The sequence below is a fragment of the Charadrius vociferus genome, unplaced genomic scaffold (genome assembly GCF_000708025.1).
Source record: "Charadrius vociferus isolate BGI_N301 unplaced genomic scaffold, ASM70802v2 scaffold32, whole genome shotgun sequence".
Lineage (NCBI taxonomy): Eukaryota > Metazoa > Chordata > Aves > Charadriiformes > Charadriidae > Charadrius > Charadrius vociferus.
Window position 1 is genome coordinate 9,384,600 of NW_009647856.1, and position 22,144 is coordinate 9,406,743.

The 22,144-nt window shown below is 44.2% G+C and overlaps 1 protein-coding gene across 1 annotated transcript in view; it reads left to right on the forward strand.

Annotated features, from left to right (window-relative positions):
• SFMBT2 (Scm-like with four mbt domains 2) overlaps positions 1-22,144 on the forward strand; it is a 105,474-nt gene that overhangs the window by 78,292 nt on the left and 5,038 nt on the right. The window contains exons 11-16 of the mRNA XM_009882959.1: positions 988-1,101; positions 2,402-2,444; positions 3,020-3,090; positions 4,262-4,401; positions 12,353-12,462; positions 20,730-20,905. Coding sequence (XP_009881261.1) covers positions 988-1,101; positions 2,402-2,444; positions 3,020-3,090; positions 4,262-4,401; positions 12,353-12,462; positions 20,730-20,905 — 654 coding nt within the window. The remainder of the gene's footprint in view (positions 1-987; positions 1,102-2,401; positions 2,445-3,019; positions 3,091-4,261; positions 4,402-12,352; positions 12,463-20,729; positions 20,906-22,144) is intronic.

Sequence of the window (22,144 nt, forward strand, 5' to 3'; positions counted from 1 at the left end):
AAGCAGGAGGCAAAGACGCTGTAACGGATGCAAAGGCGGGGATGCTGCAGGGAAAGCTGCTGACCCTTTGGTCTCTTTTATTAGGAGGTCATCTCATGCTGGTACTGGAGCTATGAGGTCCTAGGGTGGAAATGGCAGAGGGGATGAAGTTGTTGGTCAGGCTGTGCCAGCGCAGGTGGACTTCAGTTGGAGTGTCTTGACTGAGGACCCAGGGTTGTTTTCAAAAGAAATCAAAGCCAATTGAGTGTGACCCACATAAACCAAAGACAGGAGAGTGTCTTCTGAAGGAGATGTAATAACCAAACTGGAAGAGATTTGCCTTAAGCAGAGATTTTCAGTGGGGTTTTGTAGTCAGTGTTATGCCAAAGATCTTAGTGCATCTGTCCAACTTGGGGTTTTTATACTGCCTCTCCCTTGCTGGGTGATCAGGTCATGTTATAGTGTAGGAGAATTCATGGCACCTCTAGACAGAAGAGTGGCCATCTCCCACCCTTAAAGACAGTGACTCAAAGGCAGAACTACATGAAGAAGCTTCAGGGGGGCATTGGAGCATAAAGGACTCTCCCATTAGTTATCATCCTGCTACAGCCCATGTGCACTCTCTGACCAGTAAGAGCAAGAACCCAACTGGCCTTTGGCTAACTTGGCTTGTGCAACTCTACAAAAAAACAATGGGGCAATCAGGCCGTCTTGTTGGGGAAGGTCACGCTCGTTTAACCTCACTGGCTTTTGGCTGCTTCAGTGTGCGCCCTTAGTGTGCTCGCAATGGGGATTTTCTCTGGAATCACATTGCACTGTAAATGCAATAGCCTTATCATTGCTGTCTGTGCAAAACTGAAGATGAAACGATGCCTGATTTTGATGCAGGGAAGCAGATTTATTTTTACGTGTTCCATCATTTACTTCCCTTGGTTCATGATGAATGCTCGAATGGCTCCGAGCTTGGTATTCCCCTGTCTAAATTACATTATAAATTTGTGTTTATAGGTTTACAGATGCCCTCTCCAGAGTACATAGTTGATGTAGAGTCTATGGACATTTTTCCCGTTGGCTGGTGTGAAGCGAATGCTTATAATCTAACTCCACCACACAAAGCTGTTTGTAAGTACATGGAAACCTCAAGCAGCATAGATATTACATTAACGGATTTATCAGGGAGTTTGTCTTATGTCTATAATACAATTTTTGAAACTACCAACCTAACTATTAGACTGGTAACCGGGCTGTAAGTGTACTGTAATAAATAGTAATAAATCTAATTAGTGATCACATTCAGCAGCACTGGTATTATGCAATTTGTACTTGTCTGTGTGATCCGTCCCTCTAAAAATGGGATTGCTTGCACTGGGAAAGACTCTTATGTGGTTTGGGGTTGCACAGTGCAGGTTGTGGGTTTGCGGTGGGGTTGTCGGAGTGAAACCAGGTTTTGTTGCACTGAGCCAAGTTCCGTTGGGGAGCTGAGGGAATTAGGGACACAGGACCTCAAATTGGAAAAAAAAACAAACCATAAAATATGGGGTGGAATGGACATAAAGAGGCCATCCAGGTGCTCCCTGTCCAAAACAGGATCTGCTCTGTCTTAATTGAGAAACGTTTGCTTGCTCCTGTGGTGGTGTTTCTGCCCCTTCCCAGGTTACCTATCCTGTTATTTCACTGTCCTTACCAGCTCAGAGATTTCCCCGGTGTTTAATTTAAATCTCTCCCGGCACAGTTAAGCCCATATTGTTTTTTCCTGCCTCCAGTGCATAGTAAAGCCAATTTATTTCCTTTCCTTTTGCATTTGAAGGCAGTTCATGAGTGCTCAGTGACTTGGTGGTGTTTTCCCGCTCCTCACAGAAACTATCCAACCCAGATCTCAAGCCACCAAATGAAAAATTGGCCTTGTTGTTTACATTCATTAATATCTGAAAGGCAAATTTTAAAACGTGTCAACCCTTTTGAAGAGTTAAATATGCTTAAGTTAAAAATCAGGCAGCCGGGGCCTAATTTGGGAGAATACTGCTATGGCAACATTATGCAGCCTTATCGCAATTTATAGCTAGGGATAAATTATGCTGGAGGTAATCATGCTTGTAAAATGTAATCTTATCCATATGTGTTTCTGTATGGAAAAATATTTGTGTTTTTATTTTAATTTTTTTTTATACTGATCCCATAAAACATTAGCATTCCAGAGGAAAGATTAAATGTATTATTACATATTTAAAGTAGGTTTTAATGATGTAGTGACTTACTTAAAAAATACCGAGAAAAGATGGCGATAGTAATTAAGTACCATTTCATTGTGTTAGAAGTCATTTTATAGTCAGTGCATTCATACAGCTTTTTATGCATTATGAGTATACTTTATAGGACAGAAGGGTACAAAACTATTTTTTTCTTCCTTGCTTCATTTTTGCAGTGCGAAGGAAGAGAAGAATTGCAGTTGTGCAACCAGAAAAGCAGTAAGTTTTTGTTATTTAAGGTGATACTTCTACAGGGATGCGCCAGGTCTTCCAGAGAGATAATGCACAGCAACTGAGTGACTTGGGTACCTACTGCCCAGAAAATGCAGCAGAATCGGCAAGGGGGTTCCTTTACATCTAAAATGTTTGTGAACATATAAGAAAGTCTTTGCAATGGAAATATTTTACTAGCTGGGACTGTGTAACCAGAGTCTGATGGCCAGTAAGGGATGCTTATGGAAGATGGACATGTACCAGGAAGGCATTTCCCTATCTAGTCCTTGCAGTTTCTGGAAACTAGAATTTAAGGAACCTAAGCACGAATATTTGCAGCCTGAACGGCTAAAGGTCACAGAGCAGAGTATATTTTTGGAGGAGTGGTGGATCTGGCTCCTTCTTCTTCAATATTCAGGCCCGGGACTATGATAAACTGTGTGGAAGCTGGGTTGCGTTTGAGTTATCTCCATTCCTTGGTCCACGCAGGTCCTGATGTATCTCTCGGTCCAGCCTGAAGGTTGGTTCTGCCCCTTTGCCCCATCTGACGCTATTAAACATGCCAAATTGCTGTTTAACAGGTTACCATCCACAGTGCCTGTTGAGAAAATACCTCATGACCTCTGCCCGGTTCCTCAGCCAGACACAACAGGTAAGGCTGCTCGGCACCAGTGGGATCATTGTTTCAAGGACCCTTTGCCTGTATGGAGGGGGCTGACCCCAAAAAGGGAATGAGAGTGTCATATGGGTGGGGAGGTGGGACCACATCCTCAGGGGGTGTGAGGAGGTGTGGACCCACCAACAATGTGAGGAGTCTCTGATGTACAGCATGTGAGGGTCTGGGCCTCATGTGTGAACGCTGTGTCTTGCTGGGGTTATTGGAGTTCTCCTGCAGCTTGCCCATTTCAGCTAACGATGTTAGGGTCAGGCTAATGAAGCCCTGGTGGAGATGGATGTGACTTTTTAATTGGCATCAATGAAATTACTTACACCAGGACTTAATGAGCCCCTGTGTTGGCATCAAGATTGTGTGGTATGGCTCCTACTTCTGCTAACGGCAAATTTTTGTCCCCTTTAGCAATGGCAGGAGGCTCTGAGAGAGCAATATTCATCCAGTTAATCACACAGACTCCACAGGAGGGGCAGGATTTGACTCACTTTGTTTCAGCAGACTGCAGGACACACATTGGTATCTGAGCCAGCATCGCAGGGCCTTGTTGCAATCAAATAGGGAGAAACGGGCTCTTTTTGGATATGATAATTAGAAAGTGGATAACCACTTGGATAGCACATGAACCACATCTAAAAGTACCCACTTCTCTCCATGGGCTATAAAGGAGCCCAGAGGTTACCCCAGACAAAGAAAACTGCTCTGTAGATCCATGTTGGGTCAGGAGAATGGCACCATAGTGCTTACTGGGTCGGACAGTAGCTGAACAGGGGCTTGCAGAGCTCTCTACCTTAATTTTCTCCCTGATCTGATTCCGTATTTGTGAGAGGCAGCTAATATGTTCCCTTTCTGGCAAGTTTCACCCAAGTCACTCATGTCCATCTGCGATGCGAGTTATGAAAGAGCCTTGGGTTACGTTATGAATGAAATCCTTTCCCGATTCTCCTTTCAGTAGGGTGTGCAGCCAAATCCGTTGCTATTAAAAGCACTTTTCTCATGATGGAGGGATTTGAGTAGCAGAGGCTTCTCTACCTCCTACCCCAGGGACCACTTATTTGTCCCCTCCTTCCCATATCTAGGAGGAAGAAGAAGGGGCTTTGATTAATTGTACAAAAAGTGCTACATGCACATCAATGCTACTTTCTCCTTGCAGGCACCATCAATGGGAGATACTGCTGCCCCCAGCTCTACATCAACCACCGCTGCTTCTCAGGTCCATATTTAAACAAAGGCAGAATAGCAGAGCTACCTCAGTCTGTCGGGCCTGGCAAGTGCGTGCTGGTCCTCAAAGAGGTACGGCTCAGCTATCTTTTGGGGGGGCTTCAGGGGAAAACATGGGTCATGGTTTACCAGGCCCAGAATTTGAAAAGAGAGCACCTAAAATTGTCCTGGAGCTCTGCAGTGGTTTCCATAAGCCAAAACTGCAAGCTGGGAAGGAAGAGAGGGTAGGTATGTGCACTACGTGTTTTGATGGGAGAGGTGAGATTTTTGAAACATGGGGAGTTCTGTTAGTTGGGAGCATGTTTCATCTAACTGTGGCTACTGTGCAAGTGAGTTAATGTTCTGACCAGAGCCTACCCCAAAGAGAATGTCTGTGGTTGTTGCTATCAACCTGTTTCTCAGCATCCATGATGCCATTGGGCCAGCAGATTCAGTATGGGTGACTCCTTTGTATGTGTGACCATGGTCCAATGGGGCCCAAACCATCAGGATCCAAAGTGAGCAGGGCAGAAAGCCCAGCAGGGGGGTGTGTGATGTGCTGAGTGGAAGCTGTGGCGTGCCCAGCTCTTGCTGAATGTGGATAGGTTAATCCCACACGGCAAGGATGGCAGAGCACCAGCATCTCTTCCCTTCATCCTGACTGAATTGGTGCTTGCTTTGGGCCAAATCCAGCATGTTGAACACTTGCTGTTCACCTCAGAGAAAAGCTAGCTTGTTTGAAAGCAATGCTTAAATATTTTCCACATATTACAGTACATACACAGATGAGAAAAAGGATGGGTACAGGTGGGAGAGGACAGCAAGATGGTACTGTTGGATACGTGGGTTGCCATTGGTGTCTTGGACACCATTTCAGTTTGACCTGGGTCTTCTAGAAATCCAGATCTTCCAGCTTTCTGATCTGTACCTATATGAACCCCACTTGATGTGGATGCAGGGGTGTATCTGAGCTCCCTCTGTCCTTGGTGGAAAGTCATGGGAACTTCTAGGTCTCCGTTTGTTTGATGTATTTGCAAGACCCTCAGTGCCCAGCTGAGGATGTTAGCAGTTGTCTGAAATGAGATGAATCCCAGCCCTGAACAGAAGCACCTGAAAGGTGAGATTCCTCCCGAATCACCCACCGCTTTTGAAAACACCTCTGTACTGTACTGTAGAGTGAGTCCCGTGTCCCCATTCACTTCCTCATCACCTACGTGCACTGCTCTATACACAACAGCGCTGCTGGTTGTCTCATGTGGTTGAAAGCTTGGACTGTGAAGAGTGCCCAGTAATGCAGCTGCATGTGCAGGTGGGACACGTGGGTCTCAAAGAAGTGAGTCAAAAATATCCCTCAGCAGAAAGCAGGATAAAGTGGTGGCAGAGCAAAAGTTGACAGCTGCCAAGTTTGAAAGCAAGTCCATAGCACTTGCTGATAGGGAGCGTTAGCAATCTGCTGCTACTTGAAAAACAGGCCATGAAAAAGCAGTGTGGGGGACACATGAGGTGTGCACAGTCAATACTTATGCTAATGTTTCTTCCTCCTTTCCTCCTGGAATTTGGATAAGCAGTGCAAAGCTGCTGCCAGGTCCTCCCCTCGTATCTTAGGGCTTTGCTGCATAGACTAACATCTGCTTCTCCAAATTCCTCAAGAATGCAACCAATTACCAACTGTGGAAACAAACCTGAGTTTCCTACAGAAAGGCTGTTCTCCCTTGCTGCGCCTCCTTACAGAATTACTTGCTGGAGGAGTAAATAACAGTGTCAATGAGCCATGGGCGTCTTGCTTTTGGAGACATGAATGACTACCCAAGGAGCAGGACAATGGCAATGGCTCAGCATTGGTCAGTGCTGTTTTGCAGATAAATTCAAGCTCAGTCTGGCCACAGTGACCAGGTCCAAATTCTGGAAAGGGTGAAGAGAAGACATTCAGCGTGTTTCTGTAGGGGAGGTACACCTGATTGCTTGGCTGCTGCCAAGACGAGAGAGGTGTCAGCAGCTCAGGGAACTGAGGGCAGGCAGGAGGATAGGGGTACCCAGCACATGGAGGAGGCAAGAAGTGGCAAAGACGACAACCCTGCATCAAGATGAAGATCTGCAGCAGCTGCCAGAGCACCCAAAAGGACTGAAGAACTGAGTGGTGAGAACAGCGCAGGACATATCTCCTCCAGCCCAAGACCACAGCCACAAGACTTTGCACAGCTGCAGGGCTCACAAGGGTCCTCATCCCTCCGAACCCAGTCTCGGTGCTGAGCTTGATGCCTTTGTCTCGCTCTACACCCGCTGATGTGGCCCCGAGAATGCAAATGCATTGTAATTATCTCTCTCTCACTATATAGGAAAATTGCAGGCCATTGTAAATTATGCATCAGCGTAACTTGTCTGGAATAGATAAATTATACATGGGCTTTACTTTGGCAACACACAGGGGAGGGTGGGAAAGACAACTCAAAACAACAGCTACGAAGGAAAAACGGAGTCAGTGGCAGTCTGGCGAGAGCTTTTTAAATCACCCCATTCCCCAGCCATAACTCACTGTCTTTAGAGATGCTCTAGTTAAAAGTCTGTGTTGGTTGCCAGCCAATTCACAGCAGGCATCTCCGTGATGGAGATGCTGCTGTGTTTGGCACTGATGGAAACCCAAGACTAAAAACAGCTGAACAACTAAGTCCTACCCCGTTCCCCCATCTAGATTACCTAAAGCAAGAAGAGAGCAGATGTCCTCTCTCCACTAGCACCAGGTGATGGGAGACCTTGCTCCTGGCTGCGTGCTGAGTGAGTCGCACTCCATCCTCTGACAAGAGGAAATGCCCTCAAGTTACGCCAGGGGAGGTTTAGATTGGATATTAGGAAATTTCTTCACTGAAAGGGTTATCAAACATTGGAACAGGCTGCCCAGGGAAGTGGGGGAATTGCCATACCTGGGGGTATTTAAAAGACAGGTAGATGTTGTGCTTAGGGACATGGCTTAGTGGTGGTTTTGGCAGTGTTTGGTTGATGGTTGGACTTGATGATCTTAAAGGTCCCTTCCAACCTAGATGATTCTATGATTCTGTGTTTCCTCCACACTTGACCACGAGGGCTGTATGAAAAAATGCAGCCCAACTCTAGTTCATGGTGCTCCTCAGCCATCTTCTCCCCCGGGGTCATGTCCTTCCTTGCCTCCATCACTGATGCAGTGAAGCATCATCTGGGATCCAGCTTCAAACAATCTGGTGCCAGCAGCCTGCATGCTAATAGTAAGATAGCTGTGGGTCAGTACTGCTTGGCTCTGGATTAAACAAGGTTAGGAGATACCCTTATTGTGTGGAGTAGGAACATCTCCTTCCATTTGAGTGGTCTGGGCTGTTCTCACTTGAGGTGTCAGGAGAGAAGCAGCATGGATAGGTTTGCTTTTGCGCAGCACCTCTTTTCCAGCAGAACAGGCATTTCAGCCAAGTTCTGTGTTGTTACTGCATCCCCCTGATTTCTGCCCAGTTGCTTTGTCCTAGCGTTGGATTCAGAAGTGGTGAGCTCTGCAGGGAGGAAACTGCTAAGGTTCCTTCCAGAATGGCACTCCTCAAGCAAGATGTCCCATCAAAATCTTGAGAGCAATTGCAACTTATTTGGTAGTATGATAGAAAATACTGATTTTAATTCTGTGTATGTTTGCGTGCATGTATCCTCACATCCATGCAAATCCTTAGGTGAGTGACAAGGAACTCTTGTGCTATCTAGTGTCATACTTATTTTTAAAGCCTAGATGTTCATTATTCCTGGTGCCAGCACAAGTCTCCGCTGAGACCAGTGGTTTATGGTGGTTTCTTTCACCCCAAGAGGCCAGTGAGCTGGCAACGCTTGTTGTTTAACATCAGCTGCAAAGCTTATCTCTTTGTGAGATACTTGTTTGGAAAAGGAGGTGACACTTGAAGCCAAATACAGTGGGGACATCAACTATTGCCATCCAACAACTGCATCTGGGCTGAGAAATAGTGACTGTATAGTAACTAAGATATGTAATGAATGCTAACTTTAAGTTAAATTGAAATAAACACATTGCCAGCTTTAGATTTAGTTCTTGGGTTGGAATATCTAAAAAATAATTCTGAACAGTTCTTCCATCTGTGCCAACAACTTACCATGGCAACATTGTAAAACAAAATGAGGTTTCTTTTTAAGACTCAAAATGATCTATGACCCACCATATCTTAGAGAAATGTGCTGTAGAGATTAATTAGCCTCATTGCTTACTGCTCTTATTGTTTCTAAGACATTTTGCTCTTTCACTCTTTAAAAAGAAAATGGACTTAAAGGTAATGTGACTGTCCTGCTGATGCAAATAGGAGAAGTCATCCAGCATTTGTGAAGGAAGGCCATTGCACTCTGCAACTTGATTTTTTTTGGAGCACAGCATGACGTCTTAGGAGAAATTTGCATAATTAAGTCATGGTGGTCAGAACATTAAGTTGCTTGTACTGAGCCTTAGGTGTATGATTGAGCCAGGAGAATAGTGTTACAGTTAGTGATCAGATATGGTGTTGGAATGGCAGAAACCTCTATAGTATGGAAAGATATAAACTGCATTTCTTCAAGGGGGTTTACTAACATCCTCCTCAAGACTGCTCTGTGGACTTCAGCTCGTCTGTAGTAGTTCCTCTGACTTAGGATCTGGACATTTTTGAAATGTCACAGACTGTCAACGCTTAAGTGCTACAACCTTGACTGTGACAGAAGTGCACTTTTAGATACTTGATCATCTAATGAAGGAATCCCAAAAAACTCTTTTTTGCCTTCTGTCTCTTTCCCACAGGCACATCATTATTCCAAGGACAAGACAATAACTTTTTGTTGTCCTGCCTGAGGCTAGTCTGGGAGTTAGGGACTCTCCTGTTAGGTAGGAGATGTGGGCTCACATCTCAGGTGGAGGAGGGAAATTTAGTTTCTCCTCACAAGGATGCTAATCTTGAACAGCAGAAGAAGTGTAATGGTATTTTGAACTGTACCTTGCAACTGACACCTCCTGAGAAAGCTTCAACCAGGGTTGGGACCATAAATGAAGAGGGATGAAGAGATGGGAAATGTGTGAATACCAAAAAGCTATGATGGGAAGAAAGGTGCTGAACTGCCATGTGTCACCAGGCACATCTAGACGTGCTCAGAAAAGGGCCCTTGGGCATTTGAAAATCTGTGACATGGAAGTTTTTATAGCTGAGATGTCAGGTGCTTGTAGGGTTGGGTAGAGGCTTGTGATGGTGCTGTGTGCTCATGCTCACTGATGTGCCTCTAGCCTACTTGACTGTGAAAATCCAAAGTTCAATAGTATCAAAATCAAACCTCATAGATGCATAGCAGCAAGGGCTGGTGGTGTCTAATCCATCTAAACATGAGGGAAGGACTTCTTTACTTTAAGGGTGGCAGAGCACTGGAACAGGCTGCCCAGAGAGGTTGTGGAGTCTCCCCCTCTGGAGACATTCAAAACCCACCTGGACACTGTCCTGTGCAACTGCTGTAGGCCACCCTGCTTTGGCAGGGGGGGTGGAATGGATGATCTCCAGAGGTCCCTTTCAACCCTGACCATTCTGTGATTCTGTGATCCCTCTGCTCCAAGGTATCGCTGGCTGTACCCAAACCATTCCTGATAGAGAGGGCTGAAAATAAACTACCAAAATCTCAGACCAGTCACGCTCCAGCCAAAGGGGATTTAGTGAATCGGAGCAAAATTGGACCAGTCTGATATGGGTGCAGTAATTTTCCATCTCCAGAGAAAGTTGGAAGCTGGCAAGTTAGAAACTGGTCTAGCTTTCTTCACTGTTTTTGCTTTAATCACAGTTAATTCTTCTACAAGAAACAAAGTGTTCTTTTTTCTCCCTAGTGTTTAATAGTGTGTAATCTGAAGCAATAATGTTGTTAGAAGATAACACTGTTAACGTGGTGATGGACTCCTGCTGTAGGGTATAATGCCAAACTCAGTCACTTATTTGAGATACAAGAAGAGTAAAAGCCAAAGCTTTTTTTTTTTCTTTTTTAATAATAATAATAATAAATTATTCCCTTAAAGGGAAAGGATTGTTCTTACAAAACACTCTTTTTTTTAAAAACTGAGTTTAGAAGTTTACGGAGTCCTGCTGATGATGAGCCAGCTTTGAGAAAAGTCCTGGTATTGTGGGTGTCTTTGCAGAGCCGGAGTTGATAAGGTGTCTGGTGGCCCAAGCGTGGCCAAGCTGTTATTTGCAGGGTTGGGTTTTCTGTTCTTGCTTGTTTCCTAACTGTTCTGACAACTCATACGAACACCATCACCCTGTTAAAGGAGTAAGACAGCACTGTTTGTGGGAGTTATTCAGCCAGAGGCACTTACTTTCTGCTCCCAGCTTTCCCACCAGCAAGCAGGGTGGGTGTAGAAGTGTGCTGAAGGAGAACTTTCCCACCAAGCTCCTGCATAGGCATTAAATATCTCTCTGGATGTGCTGCTCAAGAGGGGAACACATCTGATGGGTTGTGAATGAGCATGGGAGCTACCCAGGCACTTGATGTTTTTTGAAAACCCACCTTTGGCTTCCCTACATTGGGTCTCTGTCCCAGAAACCAGTGCCCCGTCAGTCTGTATGGTGAGAAGCAGGCAAGAAAAGATGTGGACGAGCAACTGGCTGGGCTCACTCAGAAGCTTTGTTTTGTTCTCTTGGGAATCAGTACAGCTTAGTGACTAGTGTAGTGGGTTGTGTGATGAGATGGGAACCAACTGGAGAGCCGTGGATAAATCTGTGTTGTAGTTTCCCCTTGTGTGCACATAGGGAGTGTGCTCTTGCCCTTCCTCATAGAGTGCTTTGACATGTGCAGATGATCAGAGCTTAGTAAGGTATTAGTGCTATTACTGGGAGTTGCTTTGGAGGTCTCTAATTGCACTTTGTTAAAGAGTGGCTCAGGTAATGTTTCCAAAGGCCCAATGATAAATCAGATTTTGCTTCTAGTAAATAAGCTAGCCAGGCAACTCAAATCACTGCCATTTTACATGGTACCATGCAGCATTAAGTGAAACCCTTGCCTGAAAATAATTCGTCCTACAAGGTTTTCAAAATACTAGAAAGTCCTCGGGTTGCTGGATTGAAAAAGAAAAAGAAAAAAAAACAGGAAAAAAAACGCCAAACCATAAACAAATTGCTTTTGGCAATATGACCTAGTCAGTTCTTCATTTCTGATGAACGATGTTCATGGATGCTGGGGGAACTTAAAGCTCATCATGCTGAAATAATTTGCAGTCGCCCAAAGAATTAAGAACAGGCATTAGGTAAAGAGCTAAATTATTTCAAAACCAATCCAGACTCACTGTGGGGTCATTCATGTACATACAATGCAGAGTGTTCAAACACATGGTCTGGTGCTGTTAAGAGATTTGTTTTTCTTATATTTATCTCCTTAGGCCAAGTGTAGATGATTAAAGCTTGGATTCCCTGAGCCAACAGTAGGAATCATTTTTATTCTCAAAGGCTTTGGATTAAATGGACTGGCACATGTGTTTTGTTGTACAGAGTGGACACACACTGGGTTTCAGGCACACCTCCTGCAAACTCTTTTTGTGTAGACTTCATTAATATTCTGTTAATACAGTCAAGGCACGCAGCACTCAGATTCTTAAGCGTATTGCTGACCTCAAGTATGTGCGTTTCGCCTTTAGTGTTCAGTGTGTAACAGCACGCATGACTTTGTACCTGGTTGAACCATCAGAAGTATTTTCATTTTTTATTAAATTCAGGCAGTATGGATGCAGGGAATGGAATCTGCTTTGGGTGAGGGGGTCTCAAAGGAAAATACTGATTAACAGGTGATCTTCAGGGTTAGCTAGCGGCATTGAATGCAGTTACCGTGTCAGACTTATGTGTCATCTACAATATGTTTGGCACATTGATCCAATCTGGGAGCTCTTCTCATTGCGTCTGGCACTTACCCTGTGCAGCCTTGAACCTCAGTTGGCACCTGTAAGCCACTCCTGCCTATGCGGCACCTGGGATCATATTCACTGTGGCCAAGGACTGCTTCTAAAACCATCGGTGTTGTCGGTTTTGTCTCTCAATAGGTTCTCAGCATGGTGATCAATGCAGCCTACAAGCCAGGGAGTGTTTTACGGGAACTGCAGCTAGTGGAAGACCCTCAGTGGAATTTCCAGGAGGAAACACTTAAAGCAAAGTAAGTCTTCAGTGTGTGCTCTTTTATTTGTGAAGCTTCAAAAATGGAACTGACTGGGGGAAAGAAAAAAGAGAGAGAACAAAAGATTTCTTCTACTGTGAGAGTTTTGCTTTTCTAATTATCGTTTTGCTTCATTGAATTATTTGACTCGTTCTATAGCAACTTAAGAAATGAAATATTCACCTGAACGGTTCATTTCTTTTGTCTTTCTCCAAGCAGCCATCCAGATTTTGATGAAAAATGCCATGTTTATTCAGTGAAGTCTTGAGTTTTATGATAAGCTGTTCCTACAAGCTTGGCTATTATTGAATTAACTCAATTCCTGGCTTTCTAAATGTAGGAGTATTACTGCTTTTAATATAGAGCCTGTCACTCTAATTCAGAAAAACCTGGCAAGATTGAATGGCACCAAAAAAATAAGTGGAAACAAAATAGCAGGGATACATTTTTAAGTAGGGGATGTGGGATTAAGATCAAGATTTGAGGCCTTCCTAGAATATATGCTTCAATTCTCATCTAAACAACACTTAAGAAAACTGTATATCTAGAAAATACTTAATTTCTCTTTCCAACTTGAAAATTTACCCGTTTATGTCTTCTTTATTTAATGGGCACTACACTTAGGATGTGTTTCAACAGCCGTTGTCTCTCTGAAAGGGGGTGTCTCACCTAAAGTCTCTCCAGAGTCCCTCCAAAGAGCAGTTCTTCCTGCTTCAAGACGGATGTCAGCAAATAGTTCTTTGAAGACAGCTCTCTCCATTGACTAACTTGGTCACCTTGACTTTTTGAGTACTGAAATTAAATGCAGTGAATCTCACCCTTTATACTGAACTCTGTTACTCCTTTTCAAATAAAAGCAAATTTCTCTTAGTTATTTGAAATGATTGGCTGGTAAATATGGCACTATTGATTGCTGTTGTATTTGATCTTTGGCAGTGCAGATATTGCAGAAAGCTCATGTGTGCTGTGGTTGAGGGAGAGAATTGAGAACCTTTTATTCTGCATACTCAAAAACTGCTTTTCTAAAGGAGGATTGCAATCAGCAATGAAAATTTTCTTCTTTCACCCACGTGGAATGACATGTTTTTGTGTTTGTCAATTGAATTTTTGTGGACAGAAATCTAAAAGTCATCCTTGCGCGTGCAGATTTTCATTAAAAACAAGTCATCGTCCGTGACCTGGTTTTCATTGATTCCAGGCCCCTACACCTTATACTAGCAAATGTCAGATAATGTACTTCTACAGGTACTTAGGAGTTGTGAAATCAAGTTGTAATGCCCCATCTTAATGTCCTATCCTGCAAAGACTTGAGTTTACAGGCAGTTTTGCTATTAGCAGTATCCAAAATAGGACTTTGTTGGGATTTCTTATTTGAGTGTGGGGATCCGCCTTATGCAAAAGCAGCAGTATCTAGTTCTTAAGGCTGTTGCAACCCTTATTTGTAATGGGAGACTGCCTGGAAAACATTTCACTGACCTTCAGGTGCAGGGATGTCTTGTCCTCAATAGCTCTGTCTACAGCCCCATCTACTGAGACCCCGGGCAGCTTAGTGTGCTTACACCAGGAAGACCAACTATGAGTACACGGGCCGCTAGAGATAGTCACTCATCCACATCACATCAACCGCTTATCCTCCCTCACTGTTGCCTGATGTGCTAATCATACTGTAACGAGCACTTCCATCTCTGTTACCTTCCCTCGTGACGCTTCTGCCCACTCGTTACGGTGTCTGTTTCCTCCTCCCATCTATTTATCAGGGCTGTCAGCCTGCTGGGATATATCTTATATCCACGTAGCCTGCCAGGTAAAGGTATAACAATGCTTTCTGGCAAGGAGCTTTTGTATTTTATGTTGGTCAGCCAGTCACAGGCTGCGTTCGTGTTCCTGTATGATGGCTACTCCAGGAAGCAGCAATCTCTGCTCTTCAGCGAGTCAAGCAGCATCTTTCAACTTTATCAAGCCACAGAATGGGTCATTACAGGCTCAGAGCTGGGACAGAATGTTTCGGAGTGACTTTTAAGCATAGAAATGTATTCTTATTCAGTGTGGCATTGTCCTGTGAGAAGACAGAGCTCCTGGGGCTGGGCAGCACCTTGTTGCTGGAGCTATCTGGCTTCTGAGGCTGGAGCTTTCTTCACAGGGTGGTGCTGGCTGGTCCTACCTGCTTGCCTGCAGGTGGTTTGAGTACTTCTAAGAGTGGGTGACAGAGGGTAAGACATGTCCTAAGACTGTCTGGCTACCCTGGAACTTCCTTCTTTTTTTCCTTCCTGAGTTTGGTTGAGCTGCTTCATCAAGAAGTGTATCGGGGTTTTAATTGCGTTTGGTTGTGCAGAAGCAGAAAAGAAAGCATGCTGATGAGCTCAGATACTCTGGGATGTGCAAATGGCACATGACACGTTACATCGGTATGGCACTCGTTTGTGCTCCAGAATCTTAAACAGAGACCTGTAATGAGCAAGCGCCCGTCTACACCGACTTCCAGCTACACCAGCTCCCAATGGTGTCGAGCTGCTAATGATGACAGCTCTACAGCCAGCTGGAGCGTCTGTGCTGTAATGTGACATGTCGTGTCACCGCCTTCCTTCTGATGCAAACTGACAACTCCTTGGATCTTGACAATGTTGTTGTTTGTTTGCAGCAGCGGCTGCAGTAGGGTAGAGCAAAGGGGAGAGAGGAGGACGGTGAGGAGGTGGCTGTTTTCCCCACTGGCCCAAATGCCAAATCATGCGCTGCTGGGAATGCCTTTCCTCAGTCCTGGGGCAACCTGCATTTAGTTTACTCTGCTGTCATGAGTGACCAGCACAGAATCAATTACAGTAGCCTTGCAAAGAAGATAAACAATTTAGATTGTCTGAAGAGATGTGTCTGCGATGTGTGATGGCAGTCGCTTCCCATCAGCGCTGCTGGCTCTCTGTGAAAATAGTCAAACCTGATTTATTGGTGATCACGAATTAGAAATGTCAGGCCCCATCTTTTGACTTGCCAAAGCTGTGGGCATCCAGCTCTTATAGGTGCTTTAAGTTCAATGCCTACATCTAGATTTGGCTCTCCAATTTTACATAAAATGCTTGAGGAGCTTTATGCTTTTTAAGGGCTTTCATTTCTAAGGGCTGTAAGAGGGGCTGTAAGAGGGGCTGTTTGGGTTTACCCATTTTTGCAGGACTTTGGACATAAACAGTACCAGCGTGTGCTGCGAGTTATCTCCTGGGTCTTTTATGAAGCCCAGTGAGTCAAAATAAGAAAGATGGGTATTCCTGGACTCCTTCATTAAATGAAATTTTGAGAGCTGCCCAAATCCAGTAGCTCAACTCTAGGAATGTTAACCACCCTGTGACAGGCACCATGGCTCGTTTATGAGGTCGCATTTCAAAGAAAGTCTTTCCACTGTGGTACTTTAAAAGGCTGCCTTTCACTTGTAGTAGATGATGCTGAGGTGTTAGAAGTCATCTTTGTCTCAGCCTTTGTGAGCAAGGGTGGCTCTCAGGCTTCCCAGGTCCCTGGTACTGTTTGAGGGAGTGAAGTGTTACCCACGGTAGATGGAAAAGAAGATAGAGATGCTATAAGCAAACTGGATGTCCACAAGTGCATGGAACCAGATGGGAAGCAGCCAGCTCAGCTTGAGGGAGCTGGCCAATGTCAGTGCAAGGCCACTCTCTGTCATGTTTGAAAGTTGATGATGATCAGGGAAGTTTCCTGATGTCTGGAAGTAGGCAAACATTACACCCTTCCTCAAGAAAGGCAAGAAGGAGAATCCAAGTAACTACAAGCTCTCAGCCTTATGTTCCTGGGAAGGTTACTGGGCAAATCCTCCTGGAAACCATTTCCAAGAACATGCAGGACCAACAGGTGACTGGGGAGAACCAGCATGGATTTACAAAGGGTGAGTTGTGCCTGATGTGATGAGGTAACTGGTTTAGTGGTTGAGGGAAAGCAGTGGAAGTTATTTATTCATTTTAAAAAAGCTTTCAGCACAGTCTCCCATAGCGCCCATATAGCCAAGCTGTGGAGATGTAGAGTGGATTTGTGCATGATGAGTGGAAAGTTGGCTGGACAACTGAACACAAAGGGTTGTGATCAGTGGTATGAAGTCCAAGTGGCAGCCAGTTATTAACAGTGCTCCTCAAAGGTCAGTACAAAGCTACAGCTCAAATGATCTGGTTCGCCTTTCACATCACCTCTGCCACATACTTCTTGAGGCACTGCCAGGGTGAATTAGTGTGATCAGGTGGGCTTCTGCGCCAAATATTGGAGATAGAAGTCATTAGCACCAGTGGTATGACTTAAACTCTTTCTTTGTATAACCAGGAGAAGAATTAACAAAACATGTCCTTACAGGCAGAACAATTGCAGGGCCCGTTCTGAATCCTGTCTTCAGGAGTACGAAATAGCACTGGATGACAAAATAGCTTTGGAGGAAGATTACTGCAACATTTTTGTTGATTTTACCTAGACTTTGCAAAATCCTTGGTATTCAAGGTACACTGAGTAGCTTCAAGGGTATCGGGGTTTTGATGAAAACTTCAGGGTTTTCTGTCATTGGCAATCACAATAGCCTGTACAGGCAGGGTCTGATTCAAACACAATGAAGTGGATGTTGGACAATCTCTGCTGCCGTACTGGTAAATTGCTTCTGGTAGATCCAATGCAGAGAGACTTCCGTTGTGTGCTGTGGGTCGCTTGGTTGTGTGCTGCGGGTGGCTAGTGTTTCCTGGGGATTTCTCATGTTTGGCAGACTTTAAGCTAGTAAGACAAATTGGAAATTTCTTGCAAAAGAACAGATAGGAGTTTTCGGTCCCCTGAAAGGAAATTTAGGCTTTTAGCCACTGACTTGTTCAAAATAGTCTCGATGATTGTCAGAACTGTGGATGAGACCTTTGAAAATGAGAGTAGTCTCGATGCTTTTGCTGTTTGAAGTGGCTTCAGCATGAGGCTTTTCACGTCATCACACAATGGTCCCTAGCTGGAGCGGATAGAAGACATTTTGTTCTCATGAACCTCTGATCTATTTTATCACTGAAGGAAGCTTCAACAGAAGAATGCTATTGCCAGCAAAGTGCTGTGAGCTTAATATTGTTGCTCATGGATCAGCAAAGACCCTGAGTATATTTTTCGTGGAAATAGTTTCAGCCATAAGAGTTTCTCCAGTTTTGGGGATCTGAGGGCAGAGAACAGGGGAGAGGAAAGAAAGATTTCTTTGGCTTCAGCTGAAAAATCTTTTTTAAAAGAGCAGTGATTTCTAAGAAAACTGAAAATGTTATGCTTTACACGGGTGTTTTCCAAGTCTGCTGTGCTGCCATGCTGTGCATGCAGGTTACTTAGTGCTTAGAAGTGGTTGGGAAGATAGAAGTCCGAGTATGAAAACGTCAAATGGAATATCAGTAGTTTGTAATTTTTTGAGCGATGCTAATGGAAAAGCATTTTCTGATTATATCCAAAGGAGCTCTTTCCACACAGCTCTCCTAGAACAGCTCAGATTACGTTTGGTGGTGTTTGTGTTAAAAATCTTTAGTGTGTGAGGAATATGGAAAATATTAGTAGAACCTGGTTTATAGTTGAAAGAGGTGCTGCCAAGGCCAAAATAATGTAAAAAATATTACTGTGGCCAGTACTAACACCTTGGGTTATTGAGACTGATTGCTGCAGTCATGTTGATCTCCATTTTGCCATCGGTTCTGTTAATTACTATGTGTACTGCATTCAAACCAGACTGTGAAATCAGTCAGTTGTTCATTTTCCTGGTTTCATCTTTTTCTTTCACCGGGCACTTTAGTACAATGGGTCCTTTCTGGGCAGCCAAACACAATAGGAAGCACACAGTTAGAAGAAGTCAGCCAACCTTGAATAATACCCACCAGGCAGCTTTCTTAGCTTATAAGAAAGAAGATCAAGAGGCAATTTGATTACAGCGCTTTTGCAGGGAAACAAAACCAGATGCAGTCTTTTCATCCTAGTGGTGAAAGTCAGAACAAGGACAAATAAATGAAAGTTAAATCCAGACACATCCAGACATAAAAGTGAGGCATAGGCTCATGTGGTATGGGTACAGGTGCTCGTGCTGCCAGGATTCTTCCAGTGCGGAGACCCTCGAGGGGAGATAGGTGCATTTCTGGGAGTGATGCTTTAGTCCAGCCAAAGTTGTTGGGGTTCAGGTGAAGGTAACACAATGACATTCTGCTGCCTGTCACAGGAGCCAGACTTATTGGCTTAATGATCTAGGCCATCGTTAAACTTAATGGCCCCTGGAGAAGTAGTAAGGGCAGGAGTCTTTTCAAACACACTGAAAAGAAATAGAAAACATTTATAAGTAGATATATTTAAATGCTCGTGGAATTTGTTCTTTTGATATTAGGTATTGCCAAACCCTCTTTAGCCAGCCTGCCGGTGCAGCTATTCCATAGGGAAGGTGGGGTATCAGTGCTCTGTATCTGGAAGGAACACTTTTTTCATTTTATGTCATCTGTCCAGATTTGTCGGGATGCATGAAGAGTTGGCTAATTAATTAATTAATTAATTCATAAGGACGAATGAATCCAGGATTGTCACCGTCACCCGAGGTCCTTGGTTGGGCACCAAATGGGGTATCAGAGCATGGTGCCTTGCTCAGTCGGGTTCTGGAAGAGTTTTGTGATGAGGTGATATTTTGGATCAAGTCTTTTGAGATAGGAGGGTGGTTGGACTGGGCTGTTCTCAGACCAGGGTTTCATTTGCATACCTCTCTATACCACTTCATGTACCACAGTTTCAAACCCTTTTGCCATACCCCAGTGTTTCCAGAAAGAGCTTTTGGGAGGGAGAGCAGCAGAAGGTAGTTTCTCAGTTGCTGTGTGCAACTCGGTAAAACCTTCAGAGAGGGAATTGAGTCCCAGCGCAACCTGTGTATTTTAACTCTCTCGCCACGTCTCCTTTGTTTCACCTTCTTTGCTGTGCGCAACTCGGTAAAACCTTCAGAGAGAGGGAATTGAGTCCCAGCGCAAGCTGTATATTTTAACTGTATCGCCACGTCTCCTTTGTTTCACCTTCTCCTCCTCTTCCTCTTCCATATCTGACTATTAGAGGCTGATTCCCTGCTTGGGAGCTGTGGGTCTTAATACACTTGCAAATGCCTTGTCTCATTTTTCCTCATGACTGTCTTTCATTGCCTCCCATCCAGTAATCTTTCTTTCACCGTCTCTCCCTCTTTTTCTTTTGTGTGTGTTACTTTCTCTCCTCTAAACACATTTGTAATGCCTTAACACCAGGCGCTCGCGTGATTGTCTCTTGTGTTGCATTCCTCAGGACGTGCAAGAGATGTTTTAAAAACCTTATCTCACTGTTTACAATAGCTTGGTGCTGCTGTTTAATAAATTATGGGGATAATTGGTTTTTCAGAGTTCACATCTACAATGTATTACAGCAGGGATGTAACTGTATCTTTCGTAGCCATTTATCGCTCAGAAACACTTCGTATAAAACACTGAAATAAATGTTTTAGTAGCGCATGGATAAGAAATTTAAGACAAACCTTTCACTGCATCTGCTCTAAGCGTTCCCTGCAGGAATCACCGTTTTTAGGGCCTGTTCTTGCAGCCCTGTTAACCGACTCAAGATGGTCCTGAGTAGTTTCTTGGGTCTTGCACTGCCCACGTCTCAAAGCGGTGAAGTCGTCTGGTCCCTGTATTGTCCCAGACAATCAGGTTTCACCCAGATACAACCACAGATGGCACAATGAAACTGTGCGCTTCTTGTGAGCTGGAACACGATATAAGAGCTGCCTCAAGAAAGATGGCAATGGAGAAGATCAAAGGTTTACTGGGGGCTTATAGAGACATTCTCCACTGCAGCCCATATACAGGGTGGTGACCAGAAAGCTCTGCAAGGCATATAAGCTTCTCATCGCAGATCAATATACGAGGAGAGACTACATCCTTCTCCCCAAAACTTTGCATCAGTTCATAGTACGGGCATGCTGTCCTGTGTAATGTCCTCACCAAGCTTACCATGATTTTTTCCCATCTCTTGCCTTATCTACAGATATATCCAGTCTGCACATGCATTCCTCCCAAAATCGTGTCCATGCCTCTGATTCCAGGAGCATTTCACCTTGCCTTTCCTTCCTCAAGTGCATCTGAAATTGAGCCACTAAAACAAGTAGACCTATTCTGCCTGCCTTCCCAAGAGAGACGCTCTCCCAAAAGTCATTAGGGAAGGTATCTCCCTAACAAAGGAGTGTCTGCTCTGTAGCATTGAAGGACATTGCTTCATTGGTGACGTGTTGTACTCTTTTCTAGATACAGAGGGAAGACATACAGGGCGACTGTTAAGATTGTGCGGACGTCGGATCAGGTAGCGGATTTCTGCAGAAGAGTCTGTGCAAAGTTGGAGTGCTGCCCCAACTTGTTCAGTCCTGTTCTGGTGGCCGAAGTCTGCCCAGAGAACTGCTCCATTCATACTAAAACCAAGTACAGTGAGTATTGGCCAAAATGCTTCTTGTTGCTAGCTGGGAATCAAAACAGTGGGAGACTATGTGTGAGTTAGTGATGGAGAACAGGAGTTGTGTAATACATTAATATTGAGTAGGATTCATCTCATCTAAGAGCAGTTATTTAATCCTGACCAGGCCACCATAGGCTCCCTTAGTATTCTGTACAGAGAAATAGGCATCTCCAGAAAACTGTCCATCTCACTCCACCCTAATATATATGTTTGAAAGTCATTACTTTCTGGAAGTCTTGACTTTTCTTCGTATGTAAAGTTAATATAAGGAGCACATAAAAGGAACCTGCAGTGGCCAGCTGAGATCTAAACTGCTACATCTGAGACGGCTTCCTTAGGTCAGATGAGCTGTGTCCTCAGTGAAGAGTTCCTGGTATGTGCACCAGCACAGGCCAGTATCATGATGCTGATGTGCTGGAAGGAGTTTGGAATCATTGACTGTCTCTGCTCAGGGTGTTTAATATTTAAGCATGTTCCTGTCTATTCAGGAAGGCTGAAGTTAGGCATGTGTTCAACAGTTTTTCTTGTCCATGTTACTGATAGAGGCTCTTAAACAGGTCAGGAAAGTGGAAGTTAGTGCTGTCCTTCCGCAAAGGTTGCAAGAAACCAATATGATTGATTTAAAACAATTAGTTTTGGATTGGTGGCAGAGTAGATGGAGAAATGGACTCGGGGAGATATTCAGATCACTGAATATGGGTTTCTATAGACATCTACACTCCAGCTAGACTCCTGTCTTGCACTGGTAGCAAATGGAGAGCTGGAGGAGTACAGCTAGGGGAGCTTCAGCTGAGATTGTCTCATCTCAGAATTGATGGTTATGTATGACTAGATGAATTGTTCCTCAGAAGTTCATTGATTTGATGAAAGGCTTAGTTCAGTTATGAGCTTTGACATGAGTGCCAAGTGCCATTTTAGTTGTCCCAGGATACCCTACCTGGTGAAGGGCAGAGTATGTCAGTCCCAGAGGATGCTGTCAAGCATGTCAAAAGGAATCTAACACAAGCCCCTAACATAAGGAGAGAGGACTCTCACATCCTTAATTTCAGCTTGGGACATGAAATAGTCAAAGATAATAAAAAAATGTTCCTTCGTGCATTGAACAAACATCCATAATTCAGGATAGCTGTCCCTCTCCTCTCTGCTGAAAACACTGGCAACAGAAAGTGTATCTAAGACTGACTCGTGCAGAAGGGCATTGGATCAAATC